Genomic DNA, 19,615 nt, shown 5'->3' with positions numbered 1-19,615 from the left:
CCTTTCATTCCCTCTTTCCTGAAGAAGCAACCATTGGTTGCGAAAGCTAGAAATTTTGTGTGTGTGTTTGTGTGTTATTTTATTGTGCCTGTCTACCGATGCTTTCCCGCTTGGTAAGTCTTGGAATCTTTGTTTTTGATATATTTTTCCCATGTGGAAGTTTCTTTCTATTTTATTTATATATATGTTCACCCATACACCGTGAATGCATAAGCAGGGCTTCAGAAGCTCTCACACATTTATAAATGTTTTTTAGCCTATATCGTCTTCAACATTTGTTTGGGAGCAGTTATTAATTCAACAATAACTGTAGTGGTATTTCCAGCAACAGAAGTGCCAACAGCAGCAGTAGCTGTAGTAGTAATAGTAAAACTAAAAATAATACACACTACTTTCACATATTGGCAATGTCAGTCTATTACTGATCTTTTTGCTATCAAATGTTTTATTATTGCATAGTATTGTTATCCTGTGCTGCTCTTATCAGCCTCATTGTTAATGTAGTTGTTTGTTGCTGCATGGCCCATATTGTTATGAGTATGACTTGTTTAGTGCTGCACAAGCTGCTGTTCAAGAGACACATCTTTTGCTATTGCTTTGACACGCAAAGCAAGAGAGTCAGTACATGCAAATGCAGCTAATTTTGAAAGTGTTGTGGCTCAGTGGTTTGAAGATGATGATTCTTGCGAGGAAGGAAATATTTTTGAAGATGCAAGTGGTGAAGAATCAACCAATGAACCTGCAGATGTGAATATTGCGTCAGATGACAGTCCTTCCGATAATGTTACTTCATCAGAGTCAGAAAATGAAGAACCACCACAAAAAGGTATAGAAGACCACACATACATTAGTCGGAATGGAACGATTTGGAAATTATATCCTCCTGAAACTTTTTGTATGCCTGTCCATAACATCGTAAAGAAGGCACTTGGTCCAGCCTGTGGTTTGAAAAGCTGTAAATCTAAGGATGCCTGGGACTATTTCAACTCCACAGAAATACTAGAGGAAATCATCAACTGCACAAATATTGACAGAACCACAGGCACATAGACACAGGCAACAGAGCATGCACAATGTCGGCACTAGTACAGTGTATATCCACCTTTCGCAGCAATGCAGGCTGCTATTCTCCCATGGAGATGATCGTAGAGATGCTGGATGTAGTCCTGTGGAACAGCTTGCCATGCCATTTCCACCTGGCACCTCAGTTGGACCAGCGTTCGTGCTGGACGTGCAGACCGCGTGAGACGACGCTTCATCCAGTCCCAAACATGCTGAATGGGGGACAGATCCGGAGATCTTGCTGGCCAGGGTAGTTGACTTACACCTTCTAGAGTACGTTGGGTGGCAAGGGATACATGCGGACGTGCATTGTCCTGTTGGAACAGCAAGTTCCCTTGCCGGTCTATTAATGGTAGAATGATGGGTTCGATGATGGTTTGGATGTACCGTGCACTATTCAGTGTCCCCTCGATGATGACCAGAGGTGTACGGCCAGTGTAGGAGATCGCCCCCCACACCATGATGCCGGGTGTTGGCCCTGTGTGCCTCGGTCGTATGCAGTCCTGATTGTGGCGCTCACCTGCACGGCGCCAAACACGCATACAACCATCATTGGCACCAAGGCAGAAGCGACTCTCATCGCTGAAGACGACACGTCTCCATTCGTCCCTCCATTCACGCCTGTCGCAACACCACTGGAGGCGGGCTGCACGATGTTGGGGCGTGAGCGGAAGACGGCCTAACAGTGTGCGGGACCGTAGCCTAGCTTCATGGAGATGGTTGCGAATGGTCCTCGCTGATACCCCAGGAGCAACAGTGTCCCTAATTTGCTGGGAAGTGGCGGTGCGGTCCCCTACGGCACTGCGTAGGATCCTACGGTCTTGGCGTGCATCCGTGCGTCGCTGCGGTCCGGTCCCAGGTCGACGGGCACGTGCACCTTCCGCCGACCACTGGCGACAACATCGATGTACTGTGGAGACCTCACGCCCCACGTGTTGAGCAATTCGGCAGTGCGTCCACCTGGCCTCCCGCATGCCCACTATACGCCCTCGCTCAAAGTCCGTCAACTGCACATACGGTTCACGTCCATGCTGTTGCGGCATGCTACCAGTGTTAAAGACTGCGATGGAGCTCCGTATGCCATGGCAAACTGGCTGACACTGACAGCGGCAGTGCACAAATGCTGCGCAGATAGCGCCATTCGACGGCCAACACTGCGGTTCCTGGTGTGTCCGCTATACTTGAAAAGGTATCTCTTTCAGGCTTGATAGGAGGAATGTCACAGTATTAGTGAAAGAGTATGGGAAAGCAGTTTGAAATCAGACAAAAAAATTACAGAATTTTTTAAAAAATGAATACATACAAGGACCTCGGAGGCCCTGTATATGCATCCTAGGGTTAAGGCAAGAAAACCTTTTGTCATGATTTATAATAATAGGCCTTGTCCACCTACCAGTGACAACAGTGTTTTGACCACGTATGGCCCACCCCTTATACTCTCACTAATTAGCACCACCCACCTTTGCTTCCTAGTCCTCTGGAGGTGCAGGCTATGCATAGAGAAGGGCAAAAAAAGGATCTTGCAAAATTGTTTACAGAATATCTACATGGAAAGTTAAATCCTCAAAATTGCAAAAAAGTTATAATTACTTTATTTTTTCACAAATGAAATAGGGAAAATAATTATCCTCCTCTCCATAATGTGCAAGATAATCATTACAAAATTGGCAACTACATGAAAAATACACTGAATTATAATCAGGAAAATAAAGAAACTCGTTTCCTGAGTGGACACAGTCGAATTAAACCATTTGGAATTTGTAAAGAAAATGATGGAATAGGGTAATGGGTACAACTTACCAGTTTTTCCAGAATTCATGGATTCTGAGAAACAAAGTCAGCACTAGCAGCAATGGAGAAACAAGTCATAGAGTCAGTCAGATAAAGTATACTGAAGAATATACATATGCCAATAATAAAGGTAAAATTAGACTTCATCAGGGTATGGACAAATTTGCAATTTAAAAAGGAGTCACTTCTAGAGAAAGTTTTGTGAGAATTAAAATATAAAATGAAGAATGAATACCTCTTAATGGAATATACCTAAACCTCTTTTGTTTTACTGATAACTAGAGTCTAAATTTCCATGCAAATGCATATTGCATGCATGTTTGCATATTTTGATCATTTTCTGGCCTTAGTGCATATGTTTCAATACCTTACATGACAGCACCTTTTATTGATGTTTTTTTTCATACTAACTATGCCAGAATGCAGAACATGGGTAATTTTGCGAAATTTGTAAACTCCATTGTGAAATCGTGCGTTATTTCAGATCAGTTGGTGTTGGTAGAAGTTTTGTACCAAAAAATATAAATAAAAAATGGTCCTATTGTTGTTAAGCAGTGCTACCCCATATATCATGAAATCAAGAAAAGACAAGAAAATAGTTTATTCTAACCTAATGTTACATATTTAGCCCATGTACTAGATATATAGCTGAAACAGAACGTCTAAAGTATGGCAATTTGAAAATGCTGATATCCTCCACAAATAAGCTAAACAGATGAACAAAGTACAAAGTTCTGATAATAATTCTGACAGTATTAATCTATCAGAGCTCCCTTTTGCTACAACTAGAGATAATTATACTGCCAGATTTACATTTACCACTACAATCTATTTTAACCAGATGGTGTTCCCGGAGAATATGCTGCAATATTTCATTGATAATTTTGATGAAGCTGGTCAGAGTCCATAAATTACCACAAACTTGTTGAAGTTAGCTTCTGTCTGCTTCATGCTATTGAAACGCTATAAGTTACTGTCCTGAAATGGTTTTTTTCTGTTTTTTTTGTTTGGGTCGTAGACACTTTATAAGCCACTAATAGAACATGTATGAAAGACATCAAAGTGGCATTTAAGAAAACAGATTATAAGCAAGACCTGATTTACATTAAATCAAGTTTTGTGCATTTGTCTGCAGCAGTAATGAAGTTGGAAGTCACAGGTAAATCGTGGAAGATTTGAAAATGAGGAAAAATCTTTGCATTCTCTCTTTGGAGAAGCAAGTGTTGCAGCAAAATACAAAATAAACAAAGTTATCAGGAAGGGCATTTCCTATGCACAAAAATGATCTGTCTGATAAACAAATGAGCCTAAGTGAAGAACATTTGGAGAAACTGGTTGTAGTGTACAGTTTCAGAACAAAATATAAATATCGAATGTAGAAATTGTGTGTTGTGGAATATTTTTATGGGGAGAGGGATGGTCTTTCCACCAGAAATAACACATTCTCAAAAATAGTATTAGATTACATGTTAATCTGAAATGTTTAAATAATGACAATAATATTTCAATTACAATTATCAGTTTGTATCTGATCAACATGTCTTACATTATTTCATTTATATAAAGATTTCTCACTCTTTTTCAGAAAACATGAACTACTCACAGTCCTCATTCACAGCTATTAAGCTAAATGAAAAGTTCTCTTTATCAGTTCCAAAGATACTTGTAGTTTTTGAAATGGAAGAAGGGGCCAAAAGAATTCCCATTTTGCTCTTTAGGACTGCTGTTGATGCTGATGCTCGTGACTGGACAAAACAGTTATATTTGAAAGGTAAGTGCATTCATCTGTATCATTGGAACTAAAAAGCTACTGGGTGAGCTGTTGGTACAGTGTAGTTCCATGTTATTGAAATTCTTTCTATAAATACTTTGGCTATAATTGGGTGGAAATTACAGACTTGACCTACTTGCCAAAATGCATAAAAGTTGTATGCATTCAACAGTAACAGAATCAACGAGAATCATATAGGGACTGTATACTACTGGTTGACAACTATACTGGCATGGAGGCATTCAGAGGCAGATAGCATCCTTCACAATGACCATTCACATTTCCAACAATGAGGTCTACCAATCATGCACACAGCAAGTGTGAGTAGTCATACAAGATGTACTAGGTAACATAAATGCTCAGACAGTATTCACATACCAATAGTGCCTAAGGTACAGGATGTCCATAATTAAAGTTCCAGTTGCAAAATGATGTAGAAAGAGAACTACTGTTCAGGATGGCATCAAATTTGAATAGCATTTTATTGATGCAGGGGAAATGCCACAGAAAAAAAAAATCTAACAAAACTTTTACCATTAGACAGTACTACAAGCCTCTTAACATAAATGGGGCCACCTATAAATGTCAGATGAGTTGCATTGTGTCTGCTACATTTTAAGTTGCACATTATAGCATCCATACTGTTTAATATGCATGACTGCACACATTTAGCAGCCAACTGTTATGGCACTGTTAGTTAGGTAAGCCCATCCACCATGGCAAGGTCATACCCCATCACATGGCAAAAATCAGTTTTTAATTGTTCTCAGGCCAAAAACCACATAAAAAGGAAAATGAAATTGGTTTTTGATTGCCTTTGAGCCAAAACCTGCATAAAAACAAGATGACTTCAGAATTAAATTTTCACTCTGTGGCGGACTGCATGCTGATATGAAACTACCTAGTAGATTAAAACTGTGTGCTAGAATGAGACTCAAACTTGGGACCTTTCCTTTTGCTCTAGCAACTGAGATACCCATGCAGAACTTATGACCTGTTCCCACAGCATTACTTCTGCCAGTACCTCGTCTCCTACCTTCCAAACTTCACAGAAGCTCTCTTGCAAAACTTGCAGAACTAGTATTCCTGGAAGGAAGGTAACACAACTACCCAAAAATAATTAAACACATAAACATTTGTTTATTGCAACAATTACACAAATATACATCCTGTTCAGAAAGAACACCTATGAATCTGTCCAGGTGAGAACTAAGTCCAAAATGAACTGTCACTTCCGGAAGTGAGCTAGTCACTCAGCAGCAGTCATCTGAGACACAAGCAGCCATTGGGAAGTAACCAGTTTTGTGACATTTGATGAGTTACTAACCAGGAGTGAATTGTATAGTATTATTTGTGCACTTTGATAGTTTAGTTTATTGAGTTTCTGCATGTTAATTAAATATCTAACAGACACAGCTCTCATGTTTTCATTAGCATCAGAAAGTCCACTGATTCTGTGACATATTCAGGTTCCTAAACAGTGATTTATATAGTCCCACCTGTGTGCTTTGGTAGTCCAGGTTTTGAATCTCTGCGTGTTAATCTAATTTATTAGACACAGTTGTTGCATTTTTCTTTGTGCCTACATTAGAGTTCCGTGGTGTGTTTCGATAGTTGTTTGGTTTGAAAGCTAGTGACCACTTGTTGGACCCAGTCAGCTAGTCAGTCAGCAACAGCCAGCTGAGACACAAGCAGCCACAGGGAAGTATCCAGTTTTGTGAGATTTTATGAGTTCCAAACCAGGAGCAAATTGTATAGTTTCATCTGTGTGCTTTGCAAGTGTACTTTCATGAATTTATGCATGTTAATTTAATATTATTAGACACAGTTCTCGCATTCTCATTTGTGTCAGCAAGTAAACTGTTTTTGTGACAGATACAAGTTACTAATCAGTGAATTATTTAGTCTTACCCGTGTGCTTTGGTAGTTCAGTTTTTGAATCTCTTTGTGTTAATCTGATTTATTAAACACAGTTCTTGTGTTTCCCTTCATCTCTATTGTAGAGTCCATAGTGTGTGTCAGTTGTCCTTGTTTGTCTGTGTAGTCTAGTTTTCCATAATCTTTAGTGTGGACAGGGTCTGTGATGGCTGTGTGTGGATGCAAGCTGAGTTGGTGACACATTGCTCTCAGCTCTAAACTGTGATGGGTTTGGCTACACTGCTTGAAGCTGCAGCAGATGGGCATCACTGTTGTGGGCTGGCCGTGCGGATCCAACAGATGTCCAGCACGTCTGAATCCTCTGATCGGCCTGCACTGGTGACCAGCCTAGTTACTGCTCACACTAAAGTTGACCACTGACCCATAGCTGAGTGGGAGGTCAGGTCACTCAGCCAGATGCAGTCACTTGCGCTGTTTCAGAGCAAACCTCTCAGCCTGCAAGGTCCGGGCAACCACAGAGAGTGGAATTATTAGTAGCTGAGAGCTCCTATGTTAGGTGCATTATGGGGCCCCTTAGGGACATGGCTGCCAAGTAGGGCAAGAAAGCCAATGTGTACTCTGTGTTCATACCAGGTGGAGTCATTGCAGACATGGAAACGGTCCTTCCAGATGCCAAGAAGAGCACAGGGTGCAGCCAACTGCAGGTGGTGGCTCATGTCAGTACCAATGAGGTGTGTTGCCTTGGACCGGGAGAGATTCTCTCTGACTTTGAGTGACTAACAGAAGTGGTGAAGGCTGCCAGTCTCCTTGCAAGATGAAAGCAGAGCTCACCATTTGCAGCATAGTCTACAGGACTGATTGTGGACCTTTGCTACAGAGCTGAGTGGAGGGTCTGAATCAGAGGCTCAGATGGTTCTGTGATCATGTAGGCTGTAAATTCCTAGACTTGTCCCATATGGTGGTGGGGTTTCGGGTTCTGCTGAATAGGTCAGGAGGTGTGTTAGTAAGGACACAGGTCATTCTTGGAAACTGGAATAAAATAATGATTGGTTCCTTTTACTGACTTCCCAACTCAACTGATACAGTTGTTGGACAGTTTAAAGAAAACTTTAGTTTAATTTCAAACACATACCCAGCTCATACAATTATAGTTGGCAGTGACTTTAATTTACCCTCGACATCTAGGCAAAATACATATTTAAATCCAGAGGTATGCATAAAAGATAATCCAAAATTGTGCTAAATGCATTGTCTGAAAATTATTTGAGTAGTTAGTTCATGAATAGTAAATGATTGTGGAAAAACACTTGACCTCTTAGCAACAAATAATCCTGAGCGATTAACAAGCATCAAAATGGATACAGGGATCAGTGAACACGGGGTTGTCATAGTGAGATTGAATATTGTAAATGACAAATCCTCCAAAAATAACGGAAAAATATACCTATTCAAGAAAGCAGATAAAAAATCACTTGACTACTTCCTGAGAGACAATCTCCACTCCTTCCAAATTAACAATGTAGATGTAGACCAGAAGTGGCTTAAATTCAAAGAAATAGTATCAACAGTAATTGAGAGATTTATACCAAATAAATTAATAAATGATGTAGATGATCCCCCTTGGTAGCCAAAACGAGTCAGAACACAGTTGCAGAAACAATGAAAATAGTGTGCCAAATTCTAATGAACACAAAATCTTGAATATTTGCAATCTTTTGCAGAAATTTGTGATTTATCATGGACACCAATGCAATATGCTTATCATAATTTCCAAAACAAAACTTTACTTTGAAACTTGGCAGAAATCCAAAGAGATTCTGGCCGTATGTAAAGTATGCTAGCAGCAAGACAGAGACAATGCCTTCTCTGTGTGATGGCAATGGAAATACTATTGACAACAGTGCTCCCAAAGCAGAGTTACTAAGCAGAGCCCTTCGAAATTTGTTCACCAAAGAAGATGAAGTAAATATTCCAGAATTCAAATCAAGAACAGTTGCCAACATGAGTAACTTCGACGTAGATATCCTCGGAATAGTGAAGCAACTTAAATCACTTAGTAAAAGCAAGTCTTCTGGTCTACACTGTATATCACTTAGGTTCCTTTCTGAGTATGCTGATGCAATAGCTCCATACTTAACAATCATACACAACCACTCACTCGACACCACTCACTGTATCCAAATACTGAAAAGTTGCACAATTCACACAAATATTCAAGAAAGGCAGTAGTAGTAATCCACTAAATTACAGGCCCCTATCATTACTGTTTATACGCTGCAGGATTTTGGAACATATACTGTGGTCAAACATTATGAATTACCTAGAAGAGAATGGTCTATTGACATACAGTCAGCACCAATTTAGAAAGCATCATTCTTGTGAAACACAAGTAGCTCTTTACACATACAAAGTGTTGAGTACTATTGACAAGGAGTTCCAAATTGATTCTGTATTTCTAGATTTCCAGGAGGCTTTTCACACGATATCACACAAACAGCTTGTAGTGAAATTGTGTGTTTATAGAGTATCGTCTCAGTTATGTGACTGGTTTCATGACTTCCTGTCAGAGGTCACAGTTTATGGTAATTGACAGAAAGTCATTGAGTAAAACAGAAGCTATATCTGGTGTTCCCCGAGGTAGTGCTATAGGCACTTTGCAGTCTATATAAACAAGTTAGGAGATAATGTGAGCAGCCATCTTAGGTTGTTTGCAGATGATGCAGTCGTTTTTCACCAAGTAAAGTCATCAGAAGATCAAAACAAATTGCAAAATGATTTTAAAAAGATATCTGAATGGTGCAAAAATTGGCAATTGACCCTAAGTAATGAAAAGTATGAGGTGATCCACATGAGTACTAGAAGGAATCCATTAAACTTTGGTTACATGGTAAATCAGTCAAATCTAAAGACTGTAAATTCGACTGATATATAAGAACTACAATTATGAACAGTTAAAATTGGAAAGAACACATAGAAAATGTTGTGGAGAAGGCAAACCAAAGACTTTGTTTTATTGGCAGAACACGGAAAATGTAAACAGCGCTACTAAAGAGACTGCCTGCACTACACTTGTCCATCTTCTTTTGGAGTACTTTTGTGTGGTCTGAGATCCTTAACAGGTAGGATTAATGGATTACATTTAGAAAGTGCAATGAAGAGTAACACATTTTGTGTTACTGTAAAATAGGGGAGAGAGTGTCAAGTACATGATACAGGATTTAGGATGGACATTTTTTGTTGTGGCAGAATCTTCTCATGAAATTTCAGTCATCAACTTTCTCCTTTAAATACAAAAATATGTTGTTGATGCCAACCCACATGGGGAGAACTGCTCATCATACTAAAGTAAAGTAAATCAGAGCTTGCACAGTAAGATATAGGTGTTTGTCTTTTCCACGTGCTGATTGAGAGTGGAATAGTAGAGAATTATTGTGAAGGTGGTTCAGTGAGCCTTCTGCCAGGCACTTAAGTCTGATTTTCAGAGTATCCATGTAGATGTAGATGTAGAGATCAACTGTCCAGAGACAAAATCAGTTACCATGTCCCTGTCCAGGCAGCGGTAGTCCCTATCCTCACGAGCAGTTTACATATACTTGAAGTATTTTCCTTCAAGCCTTGTCAGTGTGGAGCCCATCTAGTGCAATGGATAGAGTTCTGCCTTATGACACTCAATTTGACAAGTTTAATTCCAAGTGTAGGTGTATTTTTATTGCCTAATTGTGATCTGCACAATAATACTGTAATGTACACTGTTTCTTAAACTATATTAATCCTACAGCTAGAGTGTTTTAACATTGCACATAACAATAATTTGCCAGATATGTCATAAATATTCAGGAAGGGTCAACAATCAGTTCAAAACAAATGACCTGTCATAGCCCAGAAATAACTGCAAAATATATCAATGGGGAGATGATAAACATATATACTGCACTCAGTAAGAGACTCTGTTTGTAATATTTTAAATAGCATGTATTACATAAAACAAGCAGATGTTCAAAACAGCTTTACTGAACTCACATACTCTTCAGAGCAGATGCTCAAAGCTACTTTACTTCATCTCCAAACAATTATTGTACATCCAGATCATACTTTGCTAAACTCTTTTCAGTAAAGATGAATCCAAAGTTACAACATCAGCATGTAGATTTGTTGCCAGGTCTTCTACATTCCCTATCTGCATAAAAGTACACATAAACACTTCATTCGTTGAATTGGATGATGGTAGTAGTGCATATCAACTCTCTTACAGCTATTTTGGGTGGCATTTTTTGGATATCAACTTTTGAATTTTTTAAACTGAACTTTAAGTTGCCACACATTCTTTGACAAAGCCATTAATATGAAGAGTTTCACAAGATATTTTAGGAGTGCTTTTGGAGAAAGAGAATGGTGATGAATAATTAATGGTTTGCAAAGGGGTCACATAGAACAAGTTGTCCACCGTGTGTTTGACTTGTGGGTTGCAGAAACATAACTTTTGTTCTGCATTGTTCAGTCTAATGCTGCTACTTGAGAAAGGTGTAAGATTCCAATTACACCATTTCCCTAGCAGTAAAAGGTGAAAATTTTCAAGTTACTCATTGAAGCAACCAATAACAGTAATAATAATAATAATAATAATAATAATAATACACTAAATGCTAAAAGACATGACTAGTCATTATATGATGATTATAATAAAAGTAGTCACAGAGTTGGTATTTAACTGTGAAGTAGGTTGCTCACCCTGTCAATGACTTCATGTCATAAAAAAATGCAATAGACATAAAACTGCTAAGCATGATAGTTTGATAGTTGGTACTGATCAACAGAGTTGATGGCAGAGACTATAACAAAATATGGGTTTGAATGTTGTAGGGTAAAACAAATCACTCAAAAATGTGGCTATATGATTCTCATCATTGCATGGGTAGTACCTAGGTTGAAAGAAGGTGGGCTAATCCAATACATAGTGGGGTGGCAACTTTTTTTTTGGGGGGGGGGGGGATATAGGATATGACTAAAGGAATGAGAAACACTGGTGACAATGGACCTGAAAGCATTGAAGTGTAGCGTGTGGAAGAGAACAGAGTAGACATTTAAAGTCAAAATCGTTGTTGTTGTTGTTGTCTTCAGTATGAGAAGTGGATTGATGCTACTCAATCCTGTGCAGGCCTCTTCCTCTATGAATTATTTCTGCAGCTTACATCCTCTATGAATGTGCTAACAGTATTCTTGTCTAGGCTTTCCTCAGCAATCCCCCCATCCCACCACATCCCCCTGTCACTTCCATCCCAATACAAAACTGGTGATCCCTTAATGTCTCATAATGTTTCCTCTTAACCAGTCCATTCTTTTAGTCAAAGTATGCCATAAATTTCTTTTCTCCAGTGTTCTATTCAGTACCTCCCCCATGCTATTAGAGGGAGATGTGTAGGGTAAGAACTGTTGGGGAAGCCAGAGATTGGAATACATTCAGCAAATAATGGCGGATATAGATTGCAAGTGCTAGTCTGAGATAAAAAATAAAATATAAATCTCTTCATTAGTTACTGGTTACACAATCCACCTATCTAATCTTCAACAATCTTCTGTAGCACCAAATTTTGGAAGCTTCTGTTCTGTTCTTGTGTGAACTGTTTAGTATCCATTTTTTTTTTTTTTTTTTTTTTTTTTTTTTTTTTTTTTTTTTTTTTTTTTTTACTTCTGTAGAAGGCTATACTCCAGCCCAATACCTTCAGAAAAGACTTCATACACTTAAATCTGTATTCAGTCTTACCAAATTTCTGTTCATCAGAAACGCTTTTGTTTGTCATTTCAGGTCTACATTTTATATCATCTCCATGTTAGCTATCATCATTTAATTTATTGCCCAAGCAGCAAAACTCATCTACTACTTTTAGTGGCTCATTTTGTAATGTAATTCCCTTAGCATATCCTGATTTATTTTGACTGCATTCCATTACTCTTGTTTTGCTTTTGTTATTGTTCATCTTATACCCTCCTTTCAATGCACTGTCAATTCAGTTTAACTGCTCTTACAAGTCCTTTGCTACGCCTGACAGAATTACAATATTATTGACAAATCTCAAAAGTTTTTATTTCTTCTCCCACAATTTTAGTTTCTTTTACAAACTTTTCTTTGGATTCCTTTGCTGCTTGCTCACTCCAGAGATTGAGTAACATTGGGGATAGGTCACAAACCTGTCTCACTCTCTTCTCAACCAGCACTCCCCTTCCATGACCCCCAACCCTTATAAGTTCTGTCTGGTTTCTGAAGAAGTTGTAAATAACATTTTGCTCTCTGTATTTTACCTCAAAAGACGTCTTTTAAAGTGGAATAATGAAAATGAATGTAATCTCATAAGACAGGAAACCCTTGATATCTTTCTGTAGACATGATCAATATGAAGGTGGCAGTTTAGTTTGGAATCAATATATATTCCAAACAGTTCTACAGATTTTGTTTCTTTGTCTTTAGCTGGTTCCAGTTGTAGGTGTTGAGTTTTCTCCAGATTGTACAGTTGTTTGTTAGATTATAACCAGTTTAATGTAAAGGAAAGAGTGGCCTGTGATTTCTGGTGTAAACTTAACATGTCTCAATCTGACAAAATAAAATTAAATAATTATAGTGTTCCAATGCAGTGTAATTTCACAACTGATTTGTTAACAACACATAATGTTCCAACAAAGCAATTTAAATATTATCTACAAGTAATAATTATCAGTTACATCATTATATCTGCTCAGGATAAGTAAGAGACCTTTTTTAAATGTTCTGACTGTTGGGCCTTTGTGAAACATTGAAATTATTACATACAAAATCATTATTTTGCTTGCTAGAATTTTCTTAACAGTATGTACACTGCCTATTTGAGGACATGTGGTACTGGTATATACTTGACAGATATAATTCCAACTAGTTCATAAACATCACAACCCTGGGCAGGTAGTTAATATCTCACAAGAAAGGATTGATATTTGATTATTTGTTCATTCTATTGATGAAATCATTACATAATTGTTCATATTGCATCAATGGATCAGTTATATTACTAGTCAATGAACGTATATTTCATGGTTATGTCATTTAGTTACAAAAGTAGGAACTATAATAAAGTTAAAAATTCCACTAATTGAGAATAAAAATGTGCAGAGTTATGGTAGAAAAACCTTTAATACTTATACCTCAATACATACATATAAACAAAAGATATAAATTTAAAACATAACTCTACTCTTAGAATTTCATGACCTGAATTGAGAGAATGACATAACAAAACCCTTTTTGTTAGGTTTTCATTTGTACTGTTGATTTGATTAATTTGAAACCTGTTGAAGAAAGATTTTATATCATGATTTCCATTGCATTTTACTATATTTCCATATCATTTTGCATTATGTGGTAAGATATATAATTAACTTTTGTTTCATGTGATTTAGGAGTTGTCATTGTAGTTGTTGTGTATGGCTTCTAAATGCTGCACTTTGAAATAAGTCAAATTAATGAAGTGTCGGCATGCTACGAGGGCAATTTTAAGCCATTTTAAAAGTGACTTAAAATGTTTCATATTTCATTTAAATAAGAGTATTCTCATTATTTGCTTTGGTAATTCAAAAATTGGTATGAAATTCAGAGCTTTTTTCACAGGATATGAAACTAAGTGGATGCAGGGTGTTGTTGCAGTTGTTGTTATCTTCAGTCCAAAGGTTGATTTGGTGCAGCTCTCCACACTAGTGAGTCCTGTGCAGTCCTCTTCATCTCTACATAAATAATGCAACCTACAGCCATCTGGACATACTTACTTTATTCATCCTTTATCTCCCTCTACAGTTTGTACTCTCTCATCCTCTCACTCCAAGCCCCCCCCCCCCCCCTTCCCCACCTCCAGTTGTATCAATCAGTCCTTTCTTTTGGTCAAGTTGTGCCATTAATGTGTTTGTTCCATGATTCAACTCAGTGCCCCCTCATTAGATTCTCAGTCTACCCACATCATCTTCAGCAGTCTTCTCTAGCAGCTCATTTCAGAAGCTTCTATTCTCTACCTGCCTAAACTGCTTATCATCCATTTTTCATTTCTGTACAAGGCTATACTCCATAAATATATCTCCAGAAAAGACTTTCTAACACAACAGTTTACATTTGATGCTAACAAACTTCTCTTTATAAGTAATATTTTTCTTGCTATTCTGCATTTTATATACCTTCTCTATTTTAGCCATCATCAGTTATTTTAGTGCCCAAACAGCAAAACTCATCTTCTACTTTTGTGTCTTATTTCCTAATCTAATTCTCTCTAACTTAATTTGACTTCATTTCACTAGTATCAATTTAATTTTTTCAGTGTTCATCTTATAACATCTTTTCAAGACACTACGTCCATCTTCTTAGCTGAGTAGTAACTTGCTTGCCTACCATGCAGTGGGTTTGGATTTGATTCCCAGCCAGTTTGGAGATTTTCTCCACCTGTGGACTGGATGTTTTGTTTCTCTCACCATCACTATCCTCAAGTTGCCCATTGTGGCATCACCTGAAATAAGACTTGCACACAGTGGCCGAACTTCCCCAGATGGAGCCTCCTGGCCATCAATGCCACACGATCATTTCATTTCTTTTTTTATTTAAGACAATGTCCATTACATTCAACTTCTCTTCCAAGTTCTTTGGTGTGTCTGACAGAATTGTATTGTCATAGACAAACCCCAAAGTTTTTAGTTTTTATTTTTTCTCCATGAACTTTAATACCATTTTGAAGTTTCTCCTTGATTCTCTTTACTGCTTGCTCAATGTACTGAATAAGTCAGGGTATAGGCTACAGCCATGTCTCACTCCCTGCTTATCCACTGGTTCCCTTTCATGCCCTTCGACTCTTTTAACTGCAGTCTGGTTTCTGTACAATTTGTAAATAAGCTCTTGGTCCCTGTATTTAATACCTGCTTCCTTGAGAATTTCAAAGAATATGTTCCAGTAAATAATATCAAAAACTTAATCTAAATCTGCAACTGTTAGAAATGTAGGTTTACCTGTCTTTAACATATATTTGAAGATAAGTTGTATATTCAGTACTGCCTCAGGTGTCCCCACATTTATCTGATAGCCAGAGTAATCTTCCCTGAGATCAACTTCTGCCAGGGTTTTGATTCTTTTGTAAATAATTTATGTCACTATTTTTCAACCATAACTTATTAAACTGATAGTTCAATAATATACCCACCAGTCAGCACCCTGCCTTATTTGATACTGTAATTATTACATTCTTCGTAATGTCTAAGGTTATTTTGGCTGTCTCATGTATCTTTCACACTAGGTGGAATAGTTTTGTCATGGCTGGCTCCTCCAAGGATCTCAATAGTCTTTAGAGTGTCTACATTAGCTGTATGTTTTGCTGATTTCCAAAAGACAACAATATTGCTAAATGTTTTTGGTAACATATCTCTATGCAATTTCCTTACTAGTGTATAATTGATGTATGGTCCAAAAAATTTGGTGTCCTGCACTGTGGGGATGCTGTTGTCTCCAATGAGTATGTATGGATTGAATGAGGTCATGTTTTGTGTTGTATGGAAACACATTTTATTGTTTTTTGTGTGTTTATTGGTAAACTTTTTATTAAAATGAAAATTATAGGTGAGAAGTATTTCATTTGGCTATTGGAATTATCAATACACATGTATCATCTGTATATAAGAATGAGCTAGCTTTGAGGATATGATCAGGGTCAATGTTTATGACCAAATTCAAGAAAACAGCATCAGAAACAGTTATTTATGGGATCTCACAGATTTTTCTGAGTATATTTGGACTGTAGGCTATACCTTTTGTAGACTTTCTGAAATTAATAAGCTGGTTTTTACCACTTAGTTCCTGAATTATTAATGAGGAGGATCTTGGAGACCATATTGTTCAAGATTTTTAGGGAGCAGTGCAAAAGTTAATGCATTTAAAGGTTCAAGAAATACTGTTACTGGTGGCTGCTGGTGATTTATTAAAGTTGGAAATTTATCAAGAAGCTCATACACTTAATTTATAGTGGTCTCTTCCCACATATATGTTCAGTAGTCTTCCCAATATGAGATGACCTTACCTGTCTCATAGGTACAGTGATGAACAAATGGCCCTGTCATATCTTGTCAGATGAATTTTATGATATATGTGTTGTTTAAATTGAAGAGAGCTTACTGTTAATTGATGTCAAAATACCCCACAGCATTGCATTATTTTGATTCATATACAATTTTATAAGATGCCTTAGAGCTGGGATGAAGTAAAAACTAACCTCTTATGGAGAATCTGGAAAAAAAGTACATGTTATAACAGCAGGGTTGTTGACAAGGTCTGAAAATTCGCACTGAGACCACGTTTGTTAAGCACACACAAAATTACACATGGAGTGGTTCTGTTTGTACACATTAAGAATGAGGTTTTAAATTCCAATACTCCATAATTTAAGTAAATGGTAAATAATCACAGGAGGTGAAAATTGAACAGGTGACGTGCATTTTGCCAGCCTATTACTAAAGCTTCTGTACCACAATGGATACTGTGTTGTATGCAACATTGCTTCCCCTCCTTACAAGACAATGGCCTGCTGTGTTGGGGTGGACTATAGCTTAATTGCATATGATGTATTCAGTGGTGCTTTGTGCAGTGTTGGTGGTGCACCTTTGTATTCTGGTAGTACTGTCACATCCTCATGGACACTGCAACATTCAAATGTAGTTTGTTCCAACAAGACATCTCAATCATTGGAAAGATTTTTATGTTTTTTGTATTGAAAGCACCTATTGTCATTCTGAACCTCAGGAGTAATATATGTCTTCATGAAGACATGTACATTATCTCTGTGCTTTTGTCTCCTTCATATACACTCATAATATTCAACTTTGTAGGCAATATCTCACAAGTGACACAGGATTTGGTATAGCTCAAAGTAGTGCTAATTGTTTTTCTATTTTTCTTGACCTTCCTCGCAGATGTAAAAAATAAATTCAGCAACAACCAGCTCTTAGTTTAAAAGTTGATGTTCAGCACTATAATATGTATGATTCATATCCAGTGGGCCCATAGTCCATATATGTGTCAGTTGTCTTGCTTTTTCAGTTCAAGTGCTGAGCTGTCTGTTGTAATCACTCTGAGGGTTGTTGGGTTGAATTACCCATTGTTACATGTCAGATTTTCTTGGTGATGGTGTTCATTTAGGTTTTTAGCTGTTTTCTGCACAATATTTCAAGCACTAACCCAGTTGTCTCCTTTAGGTGCTTTGAGCTGTGTTATGTGTGCTCACTGCACTGAATATATAGAAAAAAACTTTCATTGTTAGTAGTAATTTGTCTAAGAGCGAATACACCCTGTGTTTAAATTATGGGTAACACACTACAATGTAAATAAATAAATACCAAGTTCCCGCACACCAACAAGTCTTTGAAGTATTATCTTGGTTACAAACAATGGTGCAACAGTGAGTCATGATACTTGTAATGCCCTTTGATGCTCATTTGTTTTTTGTAGCTGCACTGTTATTCCATGAGACACACATTCTCTCAGCAACTGAAAGTACACCATTAAAGTACCCATTTGTAGTTTAAACATCTTGGCCATGAATCAGAAAGACCACTGTGAAACCTATCATGACTGAAACACTTTTCTGTGATCAGAGATCATTACATTTGGTGCCTCTTGATTCAAAACTATGTCTTGTGTAGGAAGCTAGGTCATTTCCATAGCTTTAACAGCCAGCTTAGCCTTAATGACAGCTGGCAGATGAAGTAGTCACTTCAGTATTACCCATTTATTCCTGTTAGTCAGTTTAAGAAACCTCCCCAAGCAGTTAACTCCAATGTAGTGGAATAGAGAAACTGCAAGAGGAATTGATACCAGGTATCAAAATTATCTGTGGTAATGAGCAACAATTTTTTTCTCATTGAGTCTTGATTCCTTGTATACAATGTCCAATCTATTAGTCTGAATTCTCCATTGATAACTTTTTTCTTCTCTAAGGCTTTTATAGCCCTCAGTAATGCCAGATATTTTGTTTGTTGAGCTGCAGTGTTCATTAATGCAGCAATGGCTGGGATATCAGTATTTCTGTACTATTCTTCCAACTGATTCCACATAAGGTGGGTGACATACTTTTGTTTGCATCAAGTTTTGTGTATACCTGGAGTTTTGTGTGTTCCTGAAGTATCAGTGCCCACCTTGTGCCTAGTCATATTGATGGATCCTTCAATCTTCTCAATCAGCATAAAGAATGGTTGTCAGCCATAAATATTAATTGTCTACCCTATAAGTAGGGTCAGCACTTACTGATTGCCCAAACCACTGCTACGAATGCTCTCTCAGCCATAAAGACATTCTTCTCAGAACTGGAGAGTACTCTGGAGATATAAGCAATCATTCTTTCAGTGCATTCCAGGATTTGTACTAGAGCTGCACCTATGACATAATCACTAGCAAATGTGTGTAGTTACAGCTCATTTTTCTTATCAAGGACTGGTGAATATGTTAGCCCCTGCTTAAGGCTACAGAAATACTGTATCTTTCTTCCTCCTCACCCCAAAAAATTTACATCTGTGTGCAACAATTCTTGTAGTAGTTGTGCCTAGCAGCTGAAATCCTTTGTGGAATGTCTGCAGTGAGAGCACATTCTGATGAAGGACAAACTCCCATTTCCATTAATTAGACATTTATTGACTTTGTGATGAAGAGGCAGCTTCTTAGATTCAGGTGGAGACATTTGCCATGGCCACCATTCAGCACAGCTGTCAAATGGTTTCATGCTTTTCAAATACCACGAAGAAAACAAGAATGTTATCCAGGTAGCAAAGGCACACCATTCATTTAAGACATCAAAGCAAGCTGTAAATATCTTTCTTAGGTTGTTGGGGCATTCCAAAAACCAAACAATATAACTTTTACCACATGAAGGCCAACAGTTGCTATGAAAGCAAACTTTTCCTGGTCATATTCCCTTAGATAGACCAAGATGACACCAGTCCAAATGGTGTAGCAATACATCAGTTTTGATGATTTTCTTCAGAAACCAGTATCAATGCAGAAACTTCGTGTATCATGTTTTTTTCTTCGTGAGAACCACAGGGTAGGACAAGGTCTGTTTGGTGACTGAAGGATGT

At 37.7% G+C, this 19,615-nt stretch overlaps 1 protein-coding gene across 3 annotated transcripts in view; it reads left to right on the top strand.

The window, feature by feature from the left end:
- LOC126297832 (intermembrane lipid transfer protein VPS13A-like) overlaps nt 1-19,615 on the top strand; it is a 759,301-nt gene that overhangs the window by 412,131 nt on the left and 327,555 nt on the right. For all 3 annotated transcript variants that reach the window (XM_049989081.1, XM_049989080.1, XM_049989079.1), the window contains exon 33: nt 4,439-4,624. In XM_049989081.1, coding sequence (XP_049845038.1) covers nt 4,439-4,624 — 186 coding nt within the window. The remainder of the gene's footprint in view (nt 1-4,438; nt 4,625-19,615) is intronic.

Source organism: Schistocerca gregaria, chromosome X (genome assembly GCF_023897955.1).
Source record: "Schistocerca gregaria isolate iqSchGreg1 chromosome X, iqSchGreg1.2, whole genome shotgun sequence".
NCBI classification, from domain to species: Eukaryota; Metazoa; Arthropoda; class Insecta; order Orthoptera; family Acrididae; genus Schistocerca; species Schistocerca gregaria.
Note: the sequence above shows the minus strand (reverse complement) of the source record. Positions and strands in the feature narration are given on the sequence as shown.